The 23,945-nt window shown below is 37.2% G+C and overlaps 1 protein-coding gene across 7 annotated transcripts; it reads left to right on the top strand.

Annotated features, from left to right (window-relative positions):
• Nucleotides 1-16,952: 16,952 nt before the first annotated feature.
• Nucleotides 16,953-21,576, top strand: LOC135678613 (calmodulin-like). Of its 7 annotated transcripts, none has more exons than XM_065191658.1 (4): nt 16,953-17,555; nt 20,780-20,831; nt 20,952-21,067; nt 21,165-21,576. In XM_065191658.1, the coding sequence occupies exons 1-4, from the start codon at nt 17,480-17,482 to the stop codon at nt 21,455-21,457; spliced, it is 537 nt and encodes a 178-aa protein (XP_065047730.1). In that variant the 5' UTR covers nt 16,953-17,479; the 3' UTR covers nt 21,458-21,576. The 7 variants fall into 7 exon arrangements, with proteins under 7 accessions (XP_065047730.1, XP_065047710.1, XP_065047737.1 ...); XM_065191638.1 differs by having other exon boundaries at nt 16,959-17,555; nt 20,720-20,831; XM_065191665.1 differs by having other exon boundaries at nt 17,059-17,555; nt 20,720-20,829; nt 20,946-21,067.
• Nucleotides 21,577-23,945: the final 2,369 nt, after the last annotated feature.

Raw genomic sequence — 23,945 nt, 5'->3', positions numbered from 1 at the left:
AGCAAGTTTTCTTCTCTTTAAAATGTGTAAGCTAGCAATACTTTCTCCCCTTTATCATTGGCTAGTGAGCTTTGTAAACTATGTTGGATCTCTGGTCATATGCCTTGAGCATCCACTATAAAGATTTTAATTTTTGCTCCCAGCTTTCGATTGTAGAGATGTCTACAAGAAGGGTGGGTTTGTTCTAGGTACCCATTTAGCTTTCGATCCCTTATAGTTAGATTTATCTATCTTAATTTTCAGCATTAAGTCATTCATGGTTCCTTTAGGAACCCAAACTAATTTATGTGAGTCATACTTTTTAAATAAATATTTATATGTAAAATGACCATATCTATCATAAAAATTATACTTAATTTTAGAGGTAACATGCAATGTGGGTCTTTTAACAAAGGTAGTTGACTTTTGTTGAGTGTAGTTACTCACAAAGTCAATCCCTTCCTTTCTACGAATATAACCATTATTGGCAAGAATTATGTTTAATGATTTGCTACCAATTTTAAAATTTTCTAATGTTTGTTGTAATAACAAATTTTTATTTTTGCATGAATTTAATTCTTTACATTAAGTGCAAAAGGTTAACAAGCAATTATCATGCTCATTTTTTAATTTTTTAAATTCACTAGAATGAGAAGCATGATCCTTTTTTAAGAATTTATAATTTTTGGCAACTAATTTAAATTCATCAAATAAATCATAGAAATCATCAAACAATTCATTATAAGGTAAAAGAGTTTCAATTAAGTCATTTAACTCATCATTGAGAGTCATTAAGGCATAGTTCGCCACTTTAATTTCATCGGTTTGCTCTCCATCTTCAAATACACTTGATTTATCCCATGTCACCTTGAGTACTTTCATTTTCTTTGGCAGCCACTTCTTTTTAAGTTCATATTTATTATTAGATTCTTGTTTTATGAACTTTTTAAATTTTCTTGTGAGGAGTTCAAAGTCATAATCACTTGAGTTTTCGCTCGAGAGATATTATTTTGTTCTAAGTGTTAAATCCTTCATATTTTTTGAAAGATTATTCTCATCATGTGCCAAATAAGTCATTTCATATGTCATCAATGAACCGATGAGTTCTTCCATTGAAAAATTATTTAAGTCCTTTGTCTCTTGTATTGTAGTTACTTTCAGGTCCCAACTCTTTGGAAAAGATCTTAGAATCTTGTTTACAAGTTCAAGATTAGAAAATCATTTGCTAGATGCTTTTAAACCATTGACGATATCCGTAAAATGTGTGTACATGTCTCCAATGGTTTTGCTTGGCTTTATTCAAAATAATTCAAAACTATACATCAAAAGATTAATTTTTGCCTCTTTAACTCTATTTGTGCCTTCATAAGTTACTTGTAGTGTATGCCAAATCTCATTTGCAGTTTCGTATAAAGAAATATGATTAAACTTATTTTTGTCTAAAGCATAAAATAGAGCGTTCATAGCTCTAGCATTTAAAGAAAATATTTTCTTCTCTAGATCAATCCATTCGTTCATTGGTCTAGAGGGTTTTTGAATATCATTTTTAATAATATTTCATAAATTAAAATCCATAGAAAGTAAGAAAACTCTCGTACATGTTTTCCAATATGTGTAGTCCGTCCCATTGAATATATGAGGACGAGTGATAGAGTATCCCTCTAGATTACTGGTAAAAGTCATTTAAACTCTCTTAAGTGTTAAACCAACCGAGAGTAATGTGGCTCTGATACCAACTGTTAGGACCGTTCGACACTAAGAGGGAGGGGGGTGAATTAGTGCTTTCGAAAAAATATTGGTTTAAAAATTTCATTTCATAAAGCCTGTATCGAAAAGTGTTTAAGCTTAGAGAGCAAATGAGAGTAGTAGGCAATTGAATCAATAAGTAATGACAATAAAAAGCAGAAAAAAAAAGTGCAAACCGAGTTTATAGTGGTTCAGTCATCGCGACCTACGTCTACTCTCGATTCCTCTTCCGTCGAGGCCACCAACGTTCACTAATGGTCTTCTTTCAATGGAAGAAGACTAACTATCATCTTACTGTTGAATCTCGTATTTTGATGATGAAACTACTTGATATATGTTTATGATTTAATCTGCGTTTTGAGTGACGCAGGATGCTTCGATCAGGATGAGACAATTAAAGCAGGAAAATCATGTGGTGCCGAAGGAACATGTCAGAAGATTGGACGTCGGGCCGGTGGATCGGTCGACGTATCGACAGAAGGCTTCGGGCCGTGGACTCGGGCATCAGGCCAAGAAGAGCGGGTATTGTGCCAAGGATATCGGAGTTGCGGAGTCAACTGGCCGATTGAGCAATAGGCTGCAGAAGAGGACGATGCGCCGAAGAATCGGACGAAGCGTCGAGGGACCAATGACATGTCGGACAACTTGGTTAATTGCTTAGGATTAATTGTCTCGATCGAAGTTTTGATTTGTTGTGCAGGATTAACTACGATGAGAGTAAGACAAGCAGCAGGTGTTGCGCCGGAGTCAAGATCATGATCACGTTGGGAGTTCGAGAGTTCGACGGAAGTTCGGACGGTCGTCGGAGGTTCAGCGAGAACAGATCCGAGAAGTCCAGAACCTTGCCAAGCGAAGCTCGTCGGAACTCGCCAAGTGGATCGTCGCAAAGTCCAGGAGTATGCCAGATGTCCGCAGAAGGATCACCGAGGGTTTATCGGATGATCGACGGAAGTTCGCCGGAAACTCGCCGGAAGAAGCGATTGACGCATCGGAGCATAGCTGCAGAAGTTGTCTTAGAGTTAATCGTAGTTAGCACGATGATTAAGCTTGAAAATGGGAGGTGATCCCATTAGCTTAATCTTGGGGCAATTGGGCCCCTGAAAAGATTCAAATTGGGCCGAATGGAGCGAACCATTCGGACCCTGATTGCACCAGGCGGTGCAACCGCCTAGGCCAGGAGGTGCAACCGCCTGGGCTGCGGGACTGGGCGGTGCAACCGCCCCAGCCAAGAGGTGCAACCGCCCAGGGCTCAGTCTCCAAGCGAGACTGGGCGGTGCAACCTCCTCTGTCAAGAGGTAGCACCGCCAGAGCTCAAGTTTCGAGCTCTGCCAAGAGGTGCAACCACCGAGCTCGGTCTTCGAGCTCTGGCAGAGAGGTGCAACCTCTTTGGACAGGAGATGCATCGCCTGAGCTCGGTCTTCGAGCTCTAGCAGAGAGGTGCAACCACCTCTGGCAGAGAGGTGCAACCACCTCTGGCAGAGAGGTGCATCAGCCTGAGCTCAGTTTCGAGCTCTGCCAGGTGATGCAACCATCGAGCTCAAGTTTCGAGCTCTGCCAGGCGGTGCAACCACCGAGCTCAGTCTTCGAGCTCTGGCAGAGTGGTGCAATCGCCTGAGCTCAGTCTTCGAGCTCTGCCAGGCGGTGCCACCTCTCCAGTCAAGAGGTGCAACCGCCTGATCCCAGAATTCTGGGATTTGATCGATTTGATCATTTTGAGCTCCAAATTTGAATTGGGTTGGGGCCTATAAATACCCCACCCATTCAGCACTGAAAAGAAATAGATCCACACCGAATTCTTGATCTTTTCAGTGATTCTAAGAGCTCAAATTTGTGTAAAGTCCTAAAGTTCTCCTCCTTCTGTTCTTCAAGTCTTGAGTTGTAAAGTGAGGAGAGAAAGGATCTGTAAAGGTTGTCTCCTGAGCCTGTCAAAAGGAGAGAAACTGTAAAAGGGCAGTTAGCCTTCGCCCATTGAAGGAAGGCAGCTAGTTGACGTCGGTGACCTCGTCGGAGGAGGAAGCCAAAAGTGGAGTAGGTCAAGACTGACCGAACCACTCTAAATCTCTAGTTTGCTTTTACCTTGAGCACTTTATCATTACTGCAAACCTCCTACATTGCTACTGCCCTCTGCGCCTTCACGAACAAGTTTCTAAGCTCTGATCTTTCAGAATCTGCATTCAAACGTAAATCGTGTTTTCGTACGATCTTCACACTGTAGTTTTCGCTTACATTCGGATTCCATTTATAACTGCAAATTGCTTTCTACGTAAAACGCTTTCAAGGTTCAAAACTGCTTTTAGACGCAAAACTACATTTAGACGTAAAATTACGTTTAGACGTAAAACTGCGTTTAGACGCAAAACTGCGTTTAGACGTAAAACTGCGTTTAGACGTAAAACTGCGTTTAGACGTAAAACTACGTTTAGACACAAAACTGCGTTTAGACGTAAAACTGCGTTTGGACGTAAAACTGCGTTTGGACGTAAAACTGCGTTTGAACGTAAAACTGAGTTTAGACGCAAACTGCGCTTAGACGCAAACTGTGCTTAGACGCAAACTGCGCTTAGACGCAAACTGTGTTTAGACGCAAACTGCGCTTAGACGCAAAACTGCGCTTAGACGCAAACTGCACTGTGATTCTGCTTTTATATCGAAATCGATTTTTATCGGACGAACGCAGCTTTCGGTTTTTAAATCGCTGTAAGATTTCCGCTGCACTAATTCACCCCCCCCCCTCTTAGTGCTCTCGATCCTAACAATTGGTATCAGAGCGGGGTATTTCTCATTTCGGATTTACACCCGAGAGAAATGACTTTTCAAGAGGGCTGTTCGGTCTTTCGTCCACCGTTCTTTAACGGATTGGACTACACTTATTGGAATACTCGAATGAGAGTTTTCTTAATTTCTCTAAATCTGGATTTATGGAATATCATTGAAAACGGTTTTCAACTTCCCTCCAAACCGATGAACGAATGGTCGGTTTTGGAGAAGAAGAATTTTTCTTTAAACGCAAAGGCTATGAATGCCTTATTTTGCGCATTGGACAAAAATGAGTTCAATCGGATTTCTACGTGTGAAACGGCTTTCGATATTTGGCGCACTCTTGAAATCACACACGAGGGAACTAGTAGAGTCAAAGACTCGAAAGTTAATATTTTACTGCTTGATTTCGAGCTTTTTCATATGAAACCAAGCGAAACCGTTGTTGACATGTACACCCGTTTTACGGATGTCGTCAATGGTTTAAAATCACTTGGTAAAAGCTTTTCGGATTTTGAACTCGTTAACAAAGTTTTGCGCTCACTTTCTAAAACTTGGGATTCAAAAGTAACTGCAATACAAGAAGCTAAAAATCTAAACAACTTACCACTTGAAGAACTAATTGGTTCATTGATGACATATGAAATGGTGCATAATGCACATGATGAACATGTTGAACACAATCACCTTCCAAAGAACAGGAAGGATTTGGAACTCTGGATAAATGAATGCCACTTGAGCGATGACTCAAGTGATGAGGACAATGATGAACAAACCAACCTTCCAAAGAACAGGAAGGATTTGGGACATAGAACATTTGAAGACCACTCGAGCGTAAGCTCAAGTGATGGTGAACTTAAACTACAAATGAAACGAAAATTAAAAAGCAAAAAGAATGGAACTACTTGCTTTAAACGCAAGAAGAAGAACAAAAATTGGGATGAATCGAGCTCATCTGAAGACGAGAAAGTCAACAAAAGCGAGGCGACAAAATACGCCTTACCAGCCTACGACGTTGAGGTAATTAAAATGCCTTTGGTTTATTTTGAAATTACTTGATGCTTTCATGATATATTTTCCTTTTTAGTTTAGAACTAATTTTCTTGAAAATTACATGTTTAAAAATAAAAATACAAAAAATTATGATCATGTTGATAATTTCGAAAATAATATTGCATATTTTATGATAAACAAACAAAATGATTTTGATCATGGTTAAGAAGTAATAATGTGTATCATGTTTGATTAACATTGTTGAATGAAATCACGTTTGATTTAAAGTAATACATAAAGATGTAATATGAAATGGTTATTAACAATTTTATGCATGTGATTTTAAGTTATCCATGATCATGAGCTTGTTTGATCTTCTTGACTTAATTTCAAGATCTATAGCAAAAATCATGTTTGAATATATGAAAGTGTTAATTTCATTTTCGGATTCAGTTAACAATTGGTATCCTAACAATCAGATTTTCTCATACACTTATGAAAAATATTTTTCTAAAATGGATTTGATGAAATGATTCATGCTTATAAACTTCATCTTGAAATATGAATGATAGTGTTTTTGCTTGCAAAGATTTGTTTCACATTCATATCTCCTATGATTCGTGTGCAGAAAAAGAATTTATAAATCATAACACAATGTGATTTCTTATGCAAAAATAAAGTGCTTTTGTGATTCTTTGCTAAAGAGAATAATTATTAAAATCATGATCTTGATAACATGAAGCTCTTTATAAATCAAGATCGTTCATTATGCTCCCTACATTTATCAAAAAGAGTTCTTCAAATGAAATGCAATTCAATGAAGTGTCATATTGATATCTTGAAACTTGGAATATTTTAAAATGTGATCTTGATAAGAATGTTTCAAGTTGCTCTTTGTATTGTATCTTTTCGAATGAATCATGAGCCTTGATATAATATATTTCATAATACAAGATTTCTTTGCCTTATGTCTTGAACTTTAATGCTTATCTTAATTTAGCATATAAAGACTAAGGCATGCTTAGATGAAAAAGAATCTCTTAAAAAATGCTTTTCCCATCTGATCGAGATTAATGATTTCATGATATTTTGTGAATCTCGAAATTAATGACTTGATTATGAATTTCAAGTTAATGATTTGATTTGAATAAGTTTTATCTAAATCATAATCTTCATCTTGCAAAATTGAAGTCACAAATAATATCTTGTGGTATTCATGAATTGATACTCACAATATGAAAGCATTGATATTCATGACTTGAATTGGATTGAAACATTGTATGCTTAAATTAATCATTCTCCTATTTTTCAAAAATTCCTTAAATGCCTTATGTGATGATTGAAAACTAACTTGCTTTATGATGAATCAAAAATCATGACTTGATCTATGATGTAAATGCCTTGAAATGATTGAAATATTTAACACCTTTATGCTCTACCCCCTACCTTCTTCTTGTTTTCAATGATAAAATGGGGAGAAGTTTTGATCATGCATGGTAGGATATAATTTGACAAAATTGATACCATCATGATATGAAACATTAATGTAATTATGATATGATATCATGCATGTAATACTTCAACTTATGATAATGATGCATGCAATGATAAAATATTCATGATGAAAAATTGTCTTGACATTCATAACTTGATTATTCATCATTTGTCATGATTTTGAAATCATTCTAAAAGGAAAAGAGAACTACAAAACTGTATTCTCTCTTTCTTTTTTACAATGACAAAGGGGGAGATAGCTAGCTTGTACAAGTCAAGAAGATGCAAAAACTTGATTGCTAGCTTGCCTATTTTAAGAAGCAAAGATTGCTAACTTGCTTATTTCAAGAAGAAAAATTGTCTTCTTGAACATCACTATCTTGAATATCTCAAGAAGCAAAACTTGCAATTTGCACACTGCAATAGGAAGCAAGAATCATGAGCTTACACAAGAAATTTATCTTGCATTTGCTTTCGAAATTTTTGCTAGCTTATATATTGTGAAACTTGTATATCATAAAAATTGCTAGCTTGTTGGTCTAAAGAGAAGCAAAAAGTTGCTATCTCAAAAGAAGAAAATGTGCTATCTTGCCTATCTCAAGAGGCAAAAGTGCTAACTTGCGCATCTAGCAAAGTGAGCAAAATTTTCAAGAAGCAAGAGTTGCCTTCTTGAACATCTCTAATTTGCTAGCTTGCATAATATAGAACTTGCTATCTTGAACATTACCAAAAGTGCTATCTTATATGTTATAAAACTTGAATATCTAAAACTTGATAGCATGAATGTTCTAAGCATGATATAACACTTGCTAAATCTTTTAGCTACAAGATTGCATGATGATAAAACTTGATACTATGTTTTTCATGCAATGAGTTGAATCAATATCACAAACACTTGATTGTGATACTTCTCCTTTTTGTTGATGACAAAGGGGGAGAAGTATGTTGATGACATGACATGTGATGCATAAGTTTATGCATATGCTCATGTTGACGTGTTGCAAGTATTCATGATGAATATTGCAATGACTTGAATTCAGTTTGAATTCAAGGTTCTATCAATATGGCATATTGGTAGGGGGAGTTTGAATTAAGTTTAACTCCGTCATCAAGTGGTTGTCATCATCAAAAAGGGAGAGATTGTTGAATCTCGTATTTTGATGATGAAACTACTTGATATATGTTTATGATTTAATCTGCGTTTTGAGTGACGCAGGATGCTTCGATCAGGATGAGACAATTAAAGCAGGAAAATCATGTGGTGCCGAAGGAACATGTCAGAAGATTGGACGTCGGGCCGGTGGATCGGTCGACGTATCGACAGAAGGCTTCGGGCCGTGGACTCGGGCATCGGGCCAAGAAGAGCGGGTATTGTGCCAAGGATATCGGAGTTGCGGAGTCAACTGGCCGATTGGGCAATAGGCTGCAAAAGAGGACGATGCGCCGAAGAATCGGACGAAGCGTCGAGGGACCAATGACATATCGGACAACTTGGTTAATTGCTTAGGATTAATTGTCTCGATCGAAGTTTTGATTTGTTGTGCAGGATTAACTACGATGAGAGTAAGACAAGCAGCAGGTGTTGCGCCGGAGTCAAGATCATGATCACGTTGGGAGTTCGAGAGTTCGACGGAAGTTCGGACGGTCGTCGGAGGTTCAGCGAGAACAGATCCGAGAAGTCCAGAACCTTGCCAAGCGAAGCTCGTCGGAACTCGCCAAGTGGATCGTCGCAAAGTCCAGGAGTATGCCGGATGTCCGCAGAAGGATCACCGAGGGTTTATCGGATGATCGACGGAAGTTCGCCGGAAACTCGCCGGAAGAAGCGATTGACGCATCGGAGCATAGCTGCAGAAGTTGTCTTAGAGTTAATCGTAGTTAGCACGATGATTAAGCTTGAAAATGGGAGGTGATCCCATTAGCTTAATCTTGGGGCAATTGGGCCCCTGAAAAGATTCAAATTGGGCCGAATGGAGCGAACCATTCGGACCCTGATTGCACCAGGCGGTGCAACCGCCTAGGCCAGGAGGTGCAACCGCCTGGGCTGCGGGACTGGGCGGTGCAACCGCCCCAGCCAAGAGGTGCAACCGCCCAGGGCTCAGTCTCCAAGCGAGACTGGGCGGTGCAACCTCCTCTATCAAGAGGTAGCACCGCCAGAGCTCAAGTTTCGAGCTCTACCAAGAGGTGCAACCACCGAGCTCGGTCTTCGAGCTCTGGCAGAGAGGTGCAACCTCTTTGGACAGGAGATGCATCGCCTGAGCTCGGTCTTCGAGCTTTGGCAGAGAGGTGCAACCACCTCTGGCAGAGAGGTGCATCAGCCTGAGCTCAGTTTCGAGCTCTGCTAGGTGATGCAACCACCGAGCTCAAGTTTCGAGCTCTGCCAGGCGGTGCAACCACCGAGCTCAGTCTTCGAGCTCTGGCAGAGTGGTGCAATCGCCTGAGCTCAGTCTTCGAGCTCTGCCAGGCGGTGCCACCTCTCCAGTCAAGAGGTGCAACCGCCTGATCCCAGAATTCTGGGATTTGATCGATTTGATCGTTTTGAGCTCCAAATTTGAATTGGGTTGGGGCCTATAAATACCCCACCCATTCAGCACTGAAAAGAAATAGATCCACACCGAATTCTTGATCTTTTCAGTGATTCTAAGAGCTCAAATTTGTGTAAAGTCCTAAAGTTCTCCTCCTTCTGTTCTTCAAGTCTTGAGTTGTAAAGTGAGGAGAGAAAGGATCTGTAAAGGTTGTCTCCTGAGCATGTCAAAAGGAGAGAAACTGTAAAAGGGCAGTTAGCCTTCGCCCATTGAAGGAAGGCAGCTAGTTGACGTCGGTGACCTCGTCGGAGGAGGAAGCCAAAAGTGGAGTAGGTCAAGACTGACCGAACCACTCTAAATCTCTGGTTTGCTTTTACCTTGAGCACTTTATCATTACTGCAAACCTCCTACATTGCTACTGCCCTCTGCGCCTTCACGAACAAGTTTCTAAGCTCTGATCTTTCAGAATCTGCATTCAAACGTAAATCGTGTTTTCGTACGATCTTCACACTGCAGTTTTCGCTTACATTCGGATTCCATTTATAACTGCAAATTGCTTTCTACGTAAAACGCTTTCAAGGTTCAAAACTGCTTTTAGACGCAAAACTACATTTAGACGTAAAATTACGTTTAGACGTAAAACTGCGTTTAGACGCAAAACTGCGTTTAGACGTAAAACTGCGTTTAGACGTAAAACTGCGTTTAGACGTAAAACTGCGTTTAGACACAAAACTGCGTTTAGACGTAAAACTGCGTTTGGACGTAAAACTGCGTTTGGACGTAAAACTGCGTTTGAACGTAAAACTGACTTTAGACGCAAACTGCGCTTAGACGCAAACTGTGTTTAGACGCAAATTGCGCTTAGACGCAAAACTGCGCTTAGACGCAAACTGCACTGTGATTCTGCTTTTATATCGAAATCGATTTTTATCGGACGAACGCAGCTTTCGGTTTTTAAATCGCTGTAAGATTTCCGCTGCACTAATTCACCCCCCCCCCTCTTAGTGCTCTCGATCCTAACACTTACAACTCTTTCTCCTTTTCACAGCTTTAGGAGAGAACCTTTATACCTCTCTTTTAGACCTCACTCCTCCTTTGGAAAACTTCGAACTCTAGGAGGAAGAGACTCACTAATTAAAGAGAGATTACACAATTTTTTTTCACAAGGGTTCTTTCCCCTTTACTACTCTTTTTCTTACTATCCCATGTAGAAATTTGTGGGGTATTTATAGACCTCAAATGACTTAAAAAATTAGAGCTAAAATTTAAATTCTTGGGTTTTCGGGGTATTGGCGGTTATACCGCTAGTACTAGGTGGTACCATCGTCAATACTAGGCGGTACTATCGTCTGCCATACTGACAACTAGCGGTACCACCACCCAATCTAACACTAACACTAGGTGGTACCACCATCCAGTCTGGTAGTACCACCACTTGACATAGTTTGGGAGATTGTGTCCAAGTGGTACCACCACCCAGATAGCTTGGGAGGCTGAGCCTCAAGCGGTGCCACCACCTGGGCCAACTAAGGGTCACTGAATGAGCCTTCTACTTGGTACAAAATAGCCTAAACTCATGCCCAATAGGCCCCTAATTGAGTTAGCATTATTTTATCCTAAAATAAACTCAATTAGACCTAAACTAATTCGATCTAAATACACATGATTACAAGCATAAGTCATATGTTGTCCGACATGTCATTGGTTCATCCAGGGCTTTGTCCGATCCTTCGGCATATTGCCCAATCGGCATATTGACCTCCTATAACTTTCGATCTCCTTGGTGAAATATCTTATCCTTCTAGCCCGATGCTCAAACTCACGACACAAAATCCTTCTGCCGATACGTCGATCGATATTCCGACTCGATATCTAATCTTCTAACATGTTCACTCCAGCCCAACGTTTGATTCTCCTGCTTTAATCGATTTACCTTTTTTGATCGAAGTTTGTACTACGCACTCAAAACACAAATTAGATCATAACTTCATCAATTGATTTAATCATTAAATCTGAGATTCAATAAAGCTTGTTAAGAAAGACCCGGCAAAGGACAAAGGCTAGTGTTTCCACTACGGCAAAGATGGACATTGAAAGAGGAATTGCAAGGAGTACATTATAGAGAGGGCAAAACATCTACCTGATGGAACTATTATTGTGTTGGATGGATATTATTTTATTCCTTCTATTATCAAAAATATTATTTCTATTTCGTGTTTAACAATTAGTGAATGTAAATTAGTTTTTGAGAATAATAATTATTTAATATTATTAGATGATAAGATCATCATGAATGGAATATTGCATAATGGTTTGTTTATGTTAGACATTGCTCCACATATCATGAATGTAAGTGAGTCTAAAAGGAAACAAGATGAGGTGAAGTTAGAACATAAGATTTGATGAGGCGATTAGATCTTATGACTTCGTTAAGAACGAAGATGAGCCTTGTGTGTATAGGAAGGTAAATGGGAGCGCTATCACCTTCTTGGTGTTATATATGGATGACATCTTGATCATTGGGAATGATGTAGGAATGCTCTCCACATTAAAGACTTGGCTATCTAGACACTTCTCCATAAAGGATTCAGGGAAAGCATCATATATCTTGGGGATTCGGATTATAGAGATATATCTAAGAGGATTATTGGTTTGTCTCAATCCAGGTATATAAACTCTATTATCAAAAGGTTTGACATGAAAAATTCCAAGAGAGGTCTTATACCATTGAGACAAGGGATATCATTTTTTAGTCCCCAAAGATTCATGAAGAAAGGGCACACATAGATAAGATACCCTATGCCTCAGCGATAGGGTCTATCATGTATACTATGCTATATACCATGCCTGATATAGCACATGCTCTAAGTGTTACGAGCATATATCAAGCGGATCCAAGCTTAGAGCACTAGAAAGTTGTAAAGTGTATCCTTAAGTACTTGAGAAGGACTAAGGATATTCTACTAGTATATAGAGGAAGTAGCCTTAAGATTGAGGGCTATATGGACTCAAGCTTCTAGTCTAATGTCGATGATAGTAAGTCTTATTAGGATCGAGTCGGCACTAAGAGGGGGGTTTGAATTAGTGTAGCGGATAAAATCACCATTTTAAAAAATTCTTCGTTTGATAAAACCAATATCGGAAAGATAACTTCAAATCTCATTCATAAGCATAGTGAAAGCAGTAAGTAGGTAAGGCAGTTTTCATTAAAGATAACTTACAAGAATGGAAATGCAAACCGAGTTTTATAGTGGTTCGGTTGTCATGACCTACATCCACTTCGCCGATTCCTCTTCCGTCGAGGCCACCGGCATCCACTAATGATCTTCTTTCAATGGGCGAAGATCAACTACCCTTACAACTCAATTCTTCTTTAGATAGGTTCAAGAGTGAACCTTTACAACCCCCTTCACTCCTCTCTTAAACAAGACTAACACTTAGAGCTTGAGAGGAGTTCTTATAAGATTACAATAGCGTTTTTGTTTCTTTTTTCTTTCAATTCTTGTGTATGTTAATAAGGGATGAGAGGGCTATTTATAGGCCTCAAGTGGATTCAAGCTTGGAGCCTAAAAATGTCTCATTCTAGGTTTTTCGGGTCTTGGCGTTACTACCACCTAGTCTAGCAGTACCACCACCTAGAAGACTGTGTCTGGGCGGTACCATCGCCTGACAGTCTCGAAGACTGAGTTTGGGCAATACCACCACCCAGACTGGTGGTACCACCACTTGACATAGTCTCAGAGACTATGCCACGACGTTTTCACCTGTTGGGTCATTATTGGGCCTTCCACTTGGCCCAACACAACCCAAACTTGACCCCTAATTGATTTGGCCCAATTCCAACCCACTTATATGCTAACTACGAATTTTAAGGCATACACTAAGCTAAATAAGTCCAGTAAGTCTAGGTTTATTCCGACGAGCTTCTAGCGATCTTCCGATGATCTCTCGGCAATGTTCTAGCGGACTCGCGACAAGCTCCTAGACTTCACAACGATCTTCTTGGCGAGTTTCGATGAGATTCTTTGGCAAGCTCCTGGACTTCTCGGTCAATTCCGATATAACTTCCGACGAACGTCTGGACTTCCGACGAACTCTCGAACTCCCAACGAAATCTCGTTCTTGACTCTAGGACTTCATTTTGCTTTATGCCTTGATCACTATCATAGTTAATCTTGCACACTTAAAACCTACTTCGATCTAGACAATTATTATAAAGCTTAAATCAAATATTGTCCGACATGTCATTGGTTCATCGATGCTTCGTCCGATTCTTCGGCGCATTGTCCTCTTTTGCGGCCTATTGCCTAATCAGCCAGTCGACCTCGTAACTCTGATTTCCTTGACGTAATTTTTGCTCTTCTTAGCTCGATGCCCGAACCCATGGTTTGAAGCCTTCTGTCGATACGTCGATCGGTCCTCCAACTCGACGTTCAATCTTCTGATATGTTCTACTCCGGCCCAACATGATTCTTCCTACTTTAATTGTCTCTCCCTGATCGAAGCTTCTTGCATCACTCAAAACACAAATCAAATTATAAATACTATCAATTGGTTTCATCATCTAAATCCGAGATTCAACAATCTCCCCCTTTTTTATGATGACAATCAATTGATGACGGAGTTAACATTAACTCTCCCTACCAATATGTCATATTGATAGAACTCTTGAATTTAAAAATCCAAGTCAAAACAATTATGATTCACATCATATGTAATACATTATATACATCATCATAATAAAATCATGAGTATTGCATAGATTATATGTATGATCATTATCTTAAGTATCATCATGGTATCAAAATATCAAAGTATATTGCATCCTACCATGTATGATTCAACACATCATCACATCTTCTCTCCATTTGTCATCAACAAAAAGGAGTACATTTAGCAAGTTTTTGAGATATAATTTTAAATCATTGCATTTACCATCATGCAAGCTAGCAAGTTTTTTTTACAAAATTTTTATATTTTTTGATATATGCAAGATAGCAAGTTTTTTTTTTTTTTTTTTGCATCTACTTGAAACGTGCATATTTGTAAAAATTATACTACTATAATAAAAGATAACTTTAATGCCATGAAATCAAATAATCATATATCAAATATTAATCATGCATATCTTTTGATATCATTCAGAATACTTATATTTGATTCATAAAACATATTCTATAGTTTCATCGATAGAACATAACAACATCAATATGTAAAGAGTTTTAGACTCATCTTCTTCTCTCATCTTATTTTTCATATAATCACTATAACGTTAGAATAGAGATTAGAGGGAAATAAAAATAGATCAATAATCTTGTGTTGTGTTATCATATATATTGAGTTCATAGGGTATCTTATATATTTATAGGTGAGAGTATAGATAGATTTTATCTCTATTTATCAATAATTATAATAAGAATCTAATCTGATTTATAATATATCTAATTCAATTAAATAAAATTAAATCTATAATATATCTTATTCAATTAAACAGAATCACAAGCAAACGTACGTTGAAGTACAGTACAAGCATTATCCTTCTACGAGGACAATATTTCTTCCGTACTTCATATTATAAGTTAATGTTAAAACCCTCTTTTCACGAGGACCATCCAAAAGCTCGCTAGCCTTTCAGTCATATATTATGTTTAATAAACAGAATCACATAATCTAAACATGGGAAAAGAAAAGGCCAACTTTTCTGGCGCAAATTCATTGTAGATAGATTGGCAATTAAGATGTGTTGGAGAATATTACCAAGGATGACCCATATGAGATTTAGAGATGATGAATGTATGTAATTTTATCTTTAGATTTAGGAAGACTCTTTGAAATTTAAATCATGGATTCTCATACAATAAAGAAATAAGCTTCACCGGTGTACTAGTTTTCTTGATTTCCATGATAGAGAGTAAGATAGTAAATGGCATGGTGGTAGTCAATTTCAATTATATACCTATCCAACTTCATTGAAAATGATAATGAAAACGATAAAAACAAGAAAAAAACAAAAAAGACGATTTTAAATTTGTGACAGGGAACTTAATTAAATATGAATAAAAATCAATCTGAAACTTGTAAAACAGATATATTTGATCCATTCTTAATATCAAATAATAATCTTTTGGATTAAAGTATCATCACTTTCATCACCACCACCAAACTTACCTAAATTATTACAAATTGCTAATGGTGCACCACTTTATTTGGACTGAAAAATTGCAGAGATATCATATGCACTCACATACACAGATAGGCAGAGATATACTATTGATATAGAAAAATAATGATGAGCACTATGTTATTGTAGATGTGCAAGCCACATTGTTATGTCTCCTGATTGTTTTGCTTAATCGATGCTTTAATTTTAGCATGCTAAAAGCCTCGTCCGACGCACAAAAAGGAAAACATATAGATCACACAAAAGAATTTTTCAAAGAGAATGTATGACTTACGATAAACATAAAATAATTATAAATTTTCTCTCCCAAAGATTATTCTAATTTCTACACATAATATGCAAAAAATACTTTTTTATTATATGTGAATTAAGACAGAACATCAAGACATCAATTTCAAAAACTCATGACTGAAATTGTAATCCAATGACCAGAAAAAAAAAAAGTCACAATTAAACATCTTTTTTTATGAATTACTATTTATTATTCATACATCCTACCAATAATTAAAGGTTCAGGTAATTTATGATAATTAGAAGACAAATATATGTTATAAACTTTATACACAAAGTTGTTCTCCTTGTAAACAATAAATGTAATTTATATTACTCAAATTATTCCTTTAATATATTTTATCATAACATAGTTTCAACTTTAGTTAATCCAAATCATAGGAAGAAAGAAAATTCATATTTCTATGTAGAATTCAGCTTGCACATGGAAGTAATTGGATTTCTCCCTGTTAAACTAAATTTGATTAAGTTAATCAATGAAGATCAACATAAATCTATTACAATAGTTTTTCTTTCTTGCGGAGACTTAGGCGCTTCTATATCTACTTAACAATCTACAATATCTAGTGGCTTTCTTTTTCTTTTTTTTCCAAGATTTAAAATTGTCAAAGAACCCAAACCATTTATCATCCATTTAATAATATAACATAGATGTGAAAGTGAAGAGGAGTTGAAGTGACCTTTTTCCTTTCTCGGAGAGTGACATTATTAATGCCCTCAAGTTGAATCTCAACTTCATCATTACATTAGCTTAATATTTATTGGATTCATTTAAAGTAAAATATAATAATAATAATAATAATAATAATTTAAGTTTGTTATTTTATGGTGATTGGATAATTAAGATATGAGGCAAGGTACATTGGACGGAGAGGATGCCATGTTCGTTCTGCGATCAACGGTCAGATTTGGTCTTATCTCCAGATGGCCATTTAGCTGGCATCCCGGGAACGGAACGTGGAACGGCACTTGACGTGGCACCGTCACTCCCGTTCTGGACCCTCTCCGCGTTCAATCCGCGTTGAGGGTAGAACGGGTATTTTATCCATCAAATGCCCAGATAAAGTGCGACCGTAAGAATATTGTGGGAAGAAAGAGGAGCGCCAAATTACGATATAATCTCTGTTGTGCTCTCGTCCTTAATGACTATTTTACCCTTGTTTGGGATGTGGCCATCACGAAGAGCTCCCTGCGATATAAACGACCTATTCTACCACTTCACTGGTTACCCGCCAAACCTATCTCTCAATTTGGGGGTTCGTGTGGGCCTCGAAGTCCGGTCATCCTTAAGATGGGACCGGGTAGTTTTCGTGGGTAGGAACCGTGTCGTGCAATATCACGAGTGGATAAGGCTTGGGCTGCTTTGGAGTTATAATCGTCATTTCGCATATTTCGCAACACGAAGAGGGTGAGGTCGGCGAAGTAACGCTCCCTTTTCCTCTTCCCATTCCTTCACGGATCTCTCTTTCTCTCCTCTCTTCCTTCTCGTCTTTGTGAGGTCGATTGCGGAGGAGGCATGGCGGAGCAGCTTACGGACGACCAGATCGCCGAGTTCAAGAAAGCCTTTAGCTTGTTCGACAAGGACGGCGATGGTCTGATCCTCTCGATCCCATTCTGTTGTCATCCTTTGTTACCGCTAGATCTGTGCAGCTGTTGTGCTTTGATGGTCTTCCTTTACTTGGTTTCCACATTTCTTCGATCGGATCTGGTGTTTGATCCCACGATCACGGGTTACGTTTATACCAAGAAACGGCTCGAGTTTGGGGTTTTCTTGATGGTTGATAAAATGGATAAAGGCTTGTACGGTTATTTCACTTTCTCATAAATTTTAGACAGATATCAAGACAATAGTGTCCCATTTAACCCTCTCGATCTATTATCCTTTTAGATAGATGATCGCCACAAGCATTTGATATGTTATTACGTGAATCCATGATTGATTTTTCTAGATCTCTGCTTCAAAGATATTTATAGATCACCCAAGCCATTCATTTATTTTAAGAAGAGGATTTAGTGACAGAGTTAAGACTGCAACAACAAAAAAAGGTGGTTGTTTGTTTTTTTCTTTATTTACATGCTAAAATAGTCAATTGATGTATTCAAAAAGTTATGCAGAAGGCCTGATTTCGGAGAAGAAATTTCCATATGATTACGAATTTGAGTAGATAAGTGAATGTACCATCATATATTTGATTTGATGCGATTGTAATTTTTTAAATTTCTGTAATTTTCTTTTTATTCTTATACTTGAGCATATAAAAATGGGCTATAACATTGTAATGTATGAATAAAAAAAGGATCCATGAATCAAGTTTTTTTCCTTTCCCACCTTGTGAGGCATGCGGAGGTGCAAGACTTCTATCCTAGGAGTGTTATCTTTGAGCCAATTGGATAGTTATATATTTGCTTATTATTTTTAGTTATTATCTTTCACTTTTCTCTTTCTATTCCTCCACTATGAAAGTAATTTGTTGTTGCTCGTCCTACATGCCAACCAATATTGAACACTTCAAAATTAAATATACCATCACATAAGTCTCAGAGATATAACCGCAGTGCCTCACCACAATGCTAAAAACTTTGCAAATATCTAGTATTGGTAACAAACCTCATAGCAAACTTTTTACCTTCATCCTCTTGTGATGATCTAAGCATGTCCTACAAATAAATCAATTTGTTCCAAAGAGAAACAGAAGAATAGAAATAGCAGGTGCCACCAATTCCACCAAGTAAACCTTTTTCATATAAAAATATGACCAAAAGTATCAAATTTATGAGGAAAAAAAAAGCTCACTGAGGGAAAGAACAAGGGTGATCTAGAAGTTGTCCGCTTGCGGAGGGAGGGTAGCCATCAGAGTTAGAGCTTATCGGGAGAATCACATCAATCGGATCGATAAGCAGCAAAAACACATAGTCCTAGATTAATCATGAGGACCAGATTGATGGCGGAAAAGAATCTTGCACTGCATCTTCTTTAGGGTTTTCGAACTAGAAAAGTGCGAGAAGGGAATTGGGGGCTAACCGTGAAGTTCTGAACAAGATATGGTCGATTGTAATGCATTAAATAAATTTGTGGGACGAGTGAAGCTCCGTCTGGGTGGGACGATGAAGCTCCCAATTCCCTACTCTCTCACAAATTTGTGGGACGAGTGAAGCTCCGTCTGGGTGGGACGAGTGAAGCTCCGTCTGGGTGGGACGATGAAGCTCCCAATTCTCTAAGGAAAGAAGAGAGTTCCCTACTCTCTCACAAATTTATTTAATGCATTACAATCGACCATATCTTGTTCAGAACTTCACGGTTAGCCCCCAATTCCCTTCTCGCACTTTTCTAGTTCGAAAACCCTAAAGAAGATGCAGTGCAAGATTCTTTTCCGCCATCAATCTGGTCCTCATGATTAATCTAGGACTATGTGTTTTTGCTGCTTATCGATTCGATTGATGTGATTCTCCCGATAAGCTCTAACTCTGATGGCTGCCCTCCCTCCGCAAGCGGACAACTTCTAGATCACCCTTGTTCTTTCCCTCAGTGAGCTTTTTTTTTCCTCATAAATTTGATACTTTTGGTCATATTTTTATATGAAAAAGGTTTACTTGGTGGAATTGGTGGCACCTGCTATTTCTATTCTTCTGTTTCTCTTTGGAACAAATTGATTTATTTGTAGGACATGCTTAGATCATCACAAGAGGATGAAGGTAAAAAGTTTGCTATGAGGTTTGTTACCAATACTAGATATTTGCAAAGTTTTTAGCATTGTGGTGAGGCACTGCGGTTATATCTCTGAGACTTATGTGATGGTATATTTAATTTTGAAGTGTTCAATATTGGTTGGCATGTAGGACGAGCAACAACAAATTACTTTCATAGTGGAGGAATAGAAAGAGAAAAGTGAAAGATAATAACTAAAAATAATAAGCAAATGTATAACTATCCAATTGGCTCAAAGATAACACTCCTAGGATAGAAGTCTTGCACCTCCGCATGCCTCACAAGGTGGGAAAGGAAAAAAACTTGATTCATGGATCCTTTTTTTATTCATACATTACAATGTTATAGCCCATTTTTATATGCTCAAGTATAAGAATAAAAAGAAAATTACAGAAATTTAAAAAATTACAATCGCATCAAATCAAATATATGATATCTTGTTCTTCATTTCTGATTTGATTTGAGAAATAGTCTTCCTCTCTTCATGATATTTTTGATTGATAATCTTTCATCTTTATAGAGATGAATCTTTAAGATATTCAATCAAGATTTGTAATTTTCAATAATATGATTTCTTTTTTGTTGTATTTTTTCTTTCTTTTTCTCCTCGTTGAGTAGATATTTTCATGTTATTACATATGTAAAATATCTCTAAACAAATTAAATTTATTTTATTAATAAATTAATTTAATTGCTCATGCATCATATTGTTTTACTGTTTCTTTTTCATTTCTGCTATTGAGCGAGCATGCACATGTGGAGATTTTGGAATCGAATGAATTGTTCCTTTAAAGTCAGAGACGATTGAATTTGATTGGCCTAGATGCATGCATAGCAATTCATGTGCAGAGTATAGTTTCATCAAAACTAAAATTTTAATTTCATTCTTCCTCAAATTAGTGACTATATTATGGATATATTAGATGACATTTTGGTCTCTTTGGTGTTTATGTAGCATTTACATGATGCCTTTTGTGGAAGTTGTATGATATACTGCCATGGTTGTTTTGACCAAATACAAAGTTTAATATGCTAATGAGTTAGTTTTAGTTCCAGAGCATGCTTCTGATGATTCTTGGTGTGATGATGGGCTTCTGAATGAAATCTCAGATGCTGACTTAAACAGAGAACAGAAGAGGCGTTATGATCAATTTTATACAGTATCCTTGCAATCTATAAATGATATGCATATCCTTTGTCCAAAACTCTTCATAGTAAAACTTTTAGGGCTTTAAACTTGAGGATGTATCATATGGAACCCTTGACAAAAGTTTATATGGGTTATCGAGATGGTATATCTGCAGGAAAGGAAGCTTCTGCCCAAGAGGGCTTCAACATTGGGTTTAAGCAATCTGCAAGCAGTGGTTACAAATGGGGAATTGTTAGAGGCATCACAAGGTGAAAAGTGATAGTATTTACTGATCTCTTTCTGCAGAAGAATTTTGGTATCTTATTTTTCCTACATTATTTCGTAGTGCATTTGTAAACCTCCCAGATCAATTCAAAGAAAAGTTAGTTAAGAAGCTTGAAGACAGATGCACGTTTCAAAGTCTTTACAAGCCCGTTCAAGAGATTTCCACGGACGATGCTCTGAGAATGTATCACTTTCAACTACAACAAGAAAATAAACAATCTCATCAAAGATCAAAAGCGACAGTATCATCGGCAATCGAAGATTTTGACTGCAATAAGTTAGACTTCTTTTTCAAGGAGCTTATGTTACTTGTAAGTGAGTCTTCTGAAATCAAAGCAAGTGTTGATGTTGTAAAAGGAGAGGAAGAAGAATGACCTTGATGTTGAAGTACTTGGAGGGATCGTTCAAATTCACTTACGTCTGAATTTTCTGGACAGATTGTAATTTTTTGATGGCCTCAGATTGCAATGAAAAGAACTGAACCATTGCTCCATTGCAGCATAATATATTTTGAGATTTTGCTTCAGAAAAATAGGTTCCAAATTTCAGAGTATTGACTATTCTTCCACTGGAACTGTGCCGTCATTTTTGGGAACGTTGAAAGCACTCATGGTTTGATAATAATCTCCTTCCGAAATGCAATACTTTTTCATTGTGTTTGATGTTGAGCATGGCCTTTCTTTTTCCTCCTAGTTTTGCACACTGTAAATATAAGCATAAGATGCTTCTCCAACAATAACGATAGAATCTGATGAGAGGTTAATCAAGTAGCACTATATTGAAATGAATGAGATACTATTTTCAAACTAATACAAACAACTCTTACACTTTTTTCTTTCCTTTTTTCTGAATAAATTTCTACTTTCAGAATGCATTTACTTCAGCTTTAAATTAACATCGTATTTCATTAATTAGATTTTTTTTTACACTAAGTTAAAGTCATATGGTTGAGTTTTTCTGATCTTTCTTATGTATTTAGCAAGTCAATTCAATAGCCATAAATTTTTGATTTGCCAAATAAATCAGCAATTACCAACTTAACTCTCTTTGACCTTTAATTAATTGTAATCTTAGATGTCTAAGCATATTACAACTATGTCATGCTCCACAATATAGTATTTGTATAAATTATAAATTATAAAATACAAGTCTCATTAAATGTATTCATGTGTATAATTCTAGATTAATTATATATTATTTTTATAATTAATTATTATTTTTGAATGTGTCGGAGAATATTAAATCATATTGTCTTAGCATCTAGTAAAATCGGAGTCAGAATATCCAATGATCTTCAAATGGTCTGATCTCCCATATGATCTTTTGTTCTCTTTAAATATCTCATGACTCTTTTAGCTACATTCCAATGATTCATTCCATGATTGCTTAAGTATCTATCTAACATTCCAACAATGTACATTATATCTTGACGCGTACAAACCTGTGCATACATTAGACTCTCTAAAGCTAATGCATAGGAAATCTTCTGCATTTCTTAAGTTTCCAGATTTTTTTTAAGGCACTGATTGAGACTGAACTTGTCTCCCTTTGTGATAGGGGTGTCTCCTGGTTTACAATCCTATATGCTAAACCTTTTGAGTACTTTATCGATATAGTTCCTTTGTAATAATCCTAGAATACCTCGCGATCTATCTCGGTGTATTTGGATTCCTAATACAAAAGGGGCATCACCAAGATCTTTCATCTCAAAATTTCTAGATAAAAATCTCTTGGTTTCGTGCAATATGTCTATATCATTAGTGGCAAGCAGAATGTCATCCATATAAAATATTAGTAAAATAAATTTGCTCCCACTGAATTTATGATACATGCAATCATCAACAACATTCATCTTAAAACCAAATGAGATAATTACTTGATGAAATTTGTGATACTACTAAAAGGATGTTTGTTTTGTTAGGATCGAAATCGGCACTAAGAGGGGGGGAGTGTGAATTAGTGCTTACGATAAAAATTACATCGATTCGAAAATTTCGTTCGATAAAATCATATTGGAAATATGTTTAACTCGAAAACGTTCATAAAAATGTAATGAGCAAGTAAAGCAGTTTGCAATAAAGGTAAACAACAAAATATAAATACAAACTAAGTTTTATAGTGGTTCGATCATCGTGACCTGCATCCACTCCTGATTCCTCTTCACTCAAGGCCATCGGCTTTCACTATCGATCTTCTTTCAACGGAGGAAGATCAACTATCCTTTTACACCCATTTTCTCCTTTTCACCGGTTTAGGAGATAACCTTTACAACCTCACCTCTCTCTTAAACTTCATATATAATACTGAGAGCTTGAGACGAGTTTTTATAATATTACTATAGCATTTTTCTTTTCTTTAACTCACAATTGATGTGTTTACTGAGTAAGGATGAGTAGGGCTTTTTTAGGCCCCAAATGAATTCAAATTTAGGGACCAAATGATCTCATCTTGGGTTTTCGGGGTACTGGCAATACCACCGCCTGCTAGTTTGAGACTAGGTGGTACCATCGCCTAACACAGTCTGGGAGATTGTATCTGAGCAATATTATCACCTAAACTGGCAGTGTCACAGCTTGGGCCAACTATAGGTCACTAATTGGGCCTTCCACTTGGCCCAAAATAACCCCAATTCAGGCCGAGTTAACCCATAATTGAGTTGGTCTAATTACATTCTAAACAATCCAATTAGAACTAAAACTACTTCGATCTAGACAAATTATTATAAGTAAGAATTCTAAGTTATCCAACATGTCATTGGTTCATCCGATGCTTCACCCGAACCTTCGGCATATCGTCTTCTCTTATGATGTATTGCCCAATCGACATGTTGATATCCGCAACACCCGATCTCCTTAGTGCAAT

Source organism: Musa acuminata, chromosome BXJ1-1, assembly GCF_036884655.1.
Source record: "Musa acuminata AAA Group cultivar baxijiao chromosome BXJ1-1, Cavendish_Baxijiao_AAA, whole genome shotgun sequence".
Lineage (NCBI taxonomy): Eukaryota > Viridiplantae > Streptophyta > Magnoliopsida > Zingiberales > Musaceae > Musa > Musa acuminata.
Note: the sequence above shows the minus strand (reverse complement) of the source record. Positions and strands in the feature narration are given on the sequence as shown.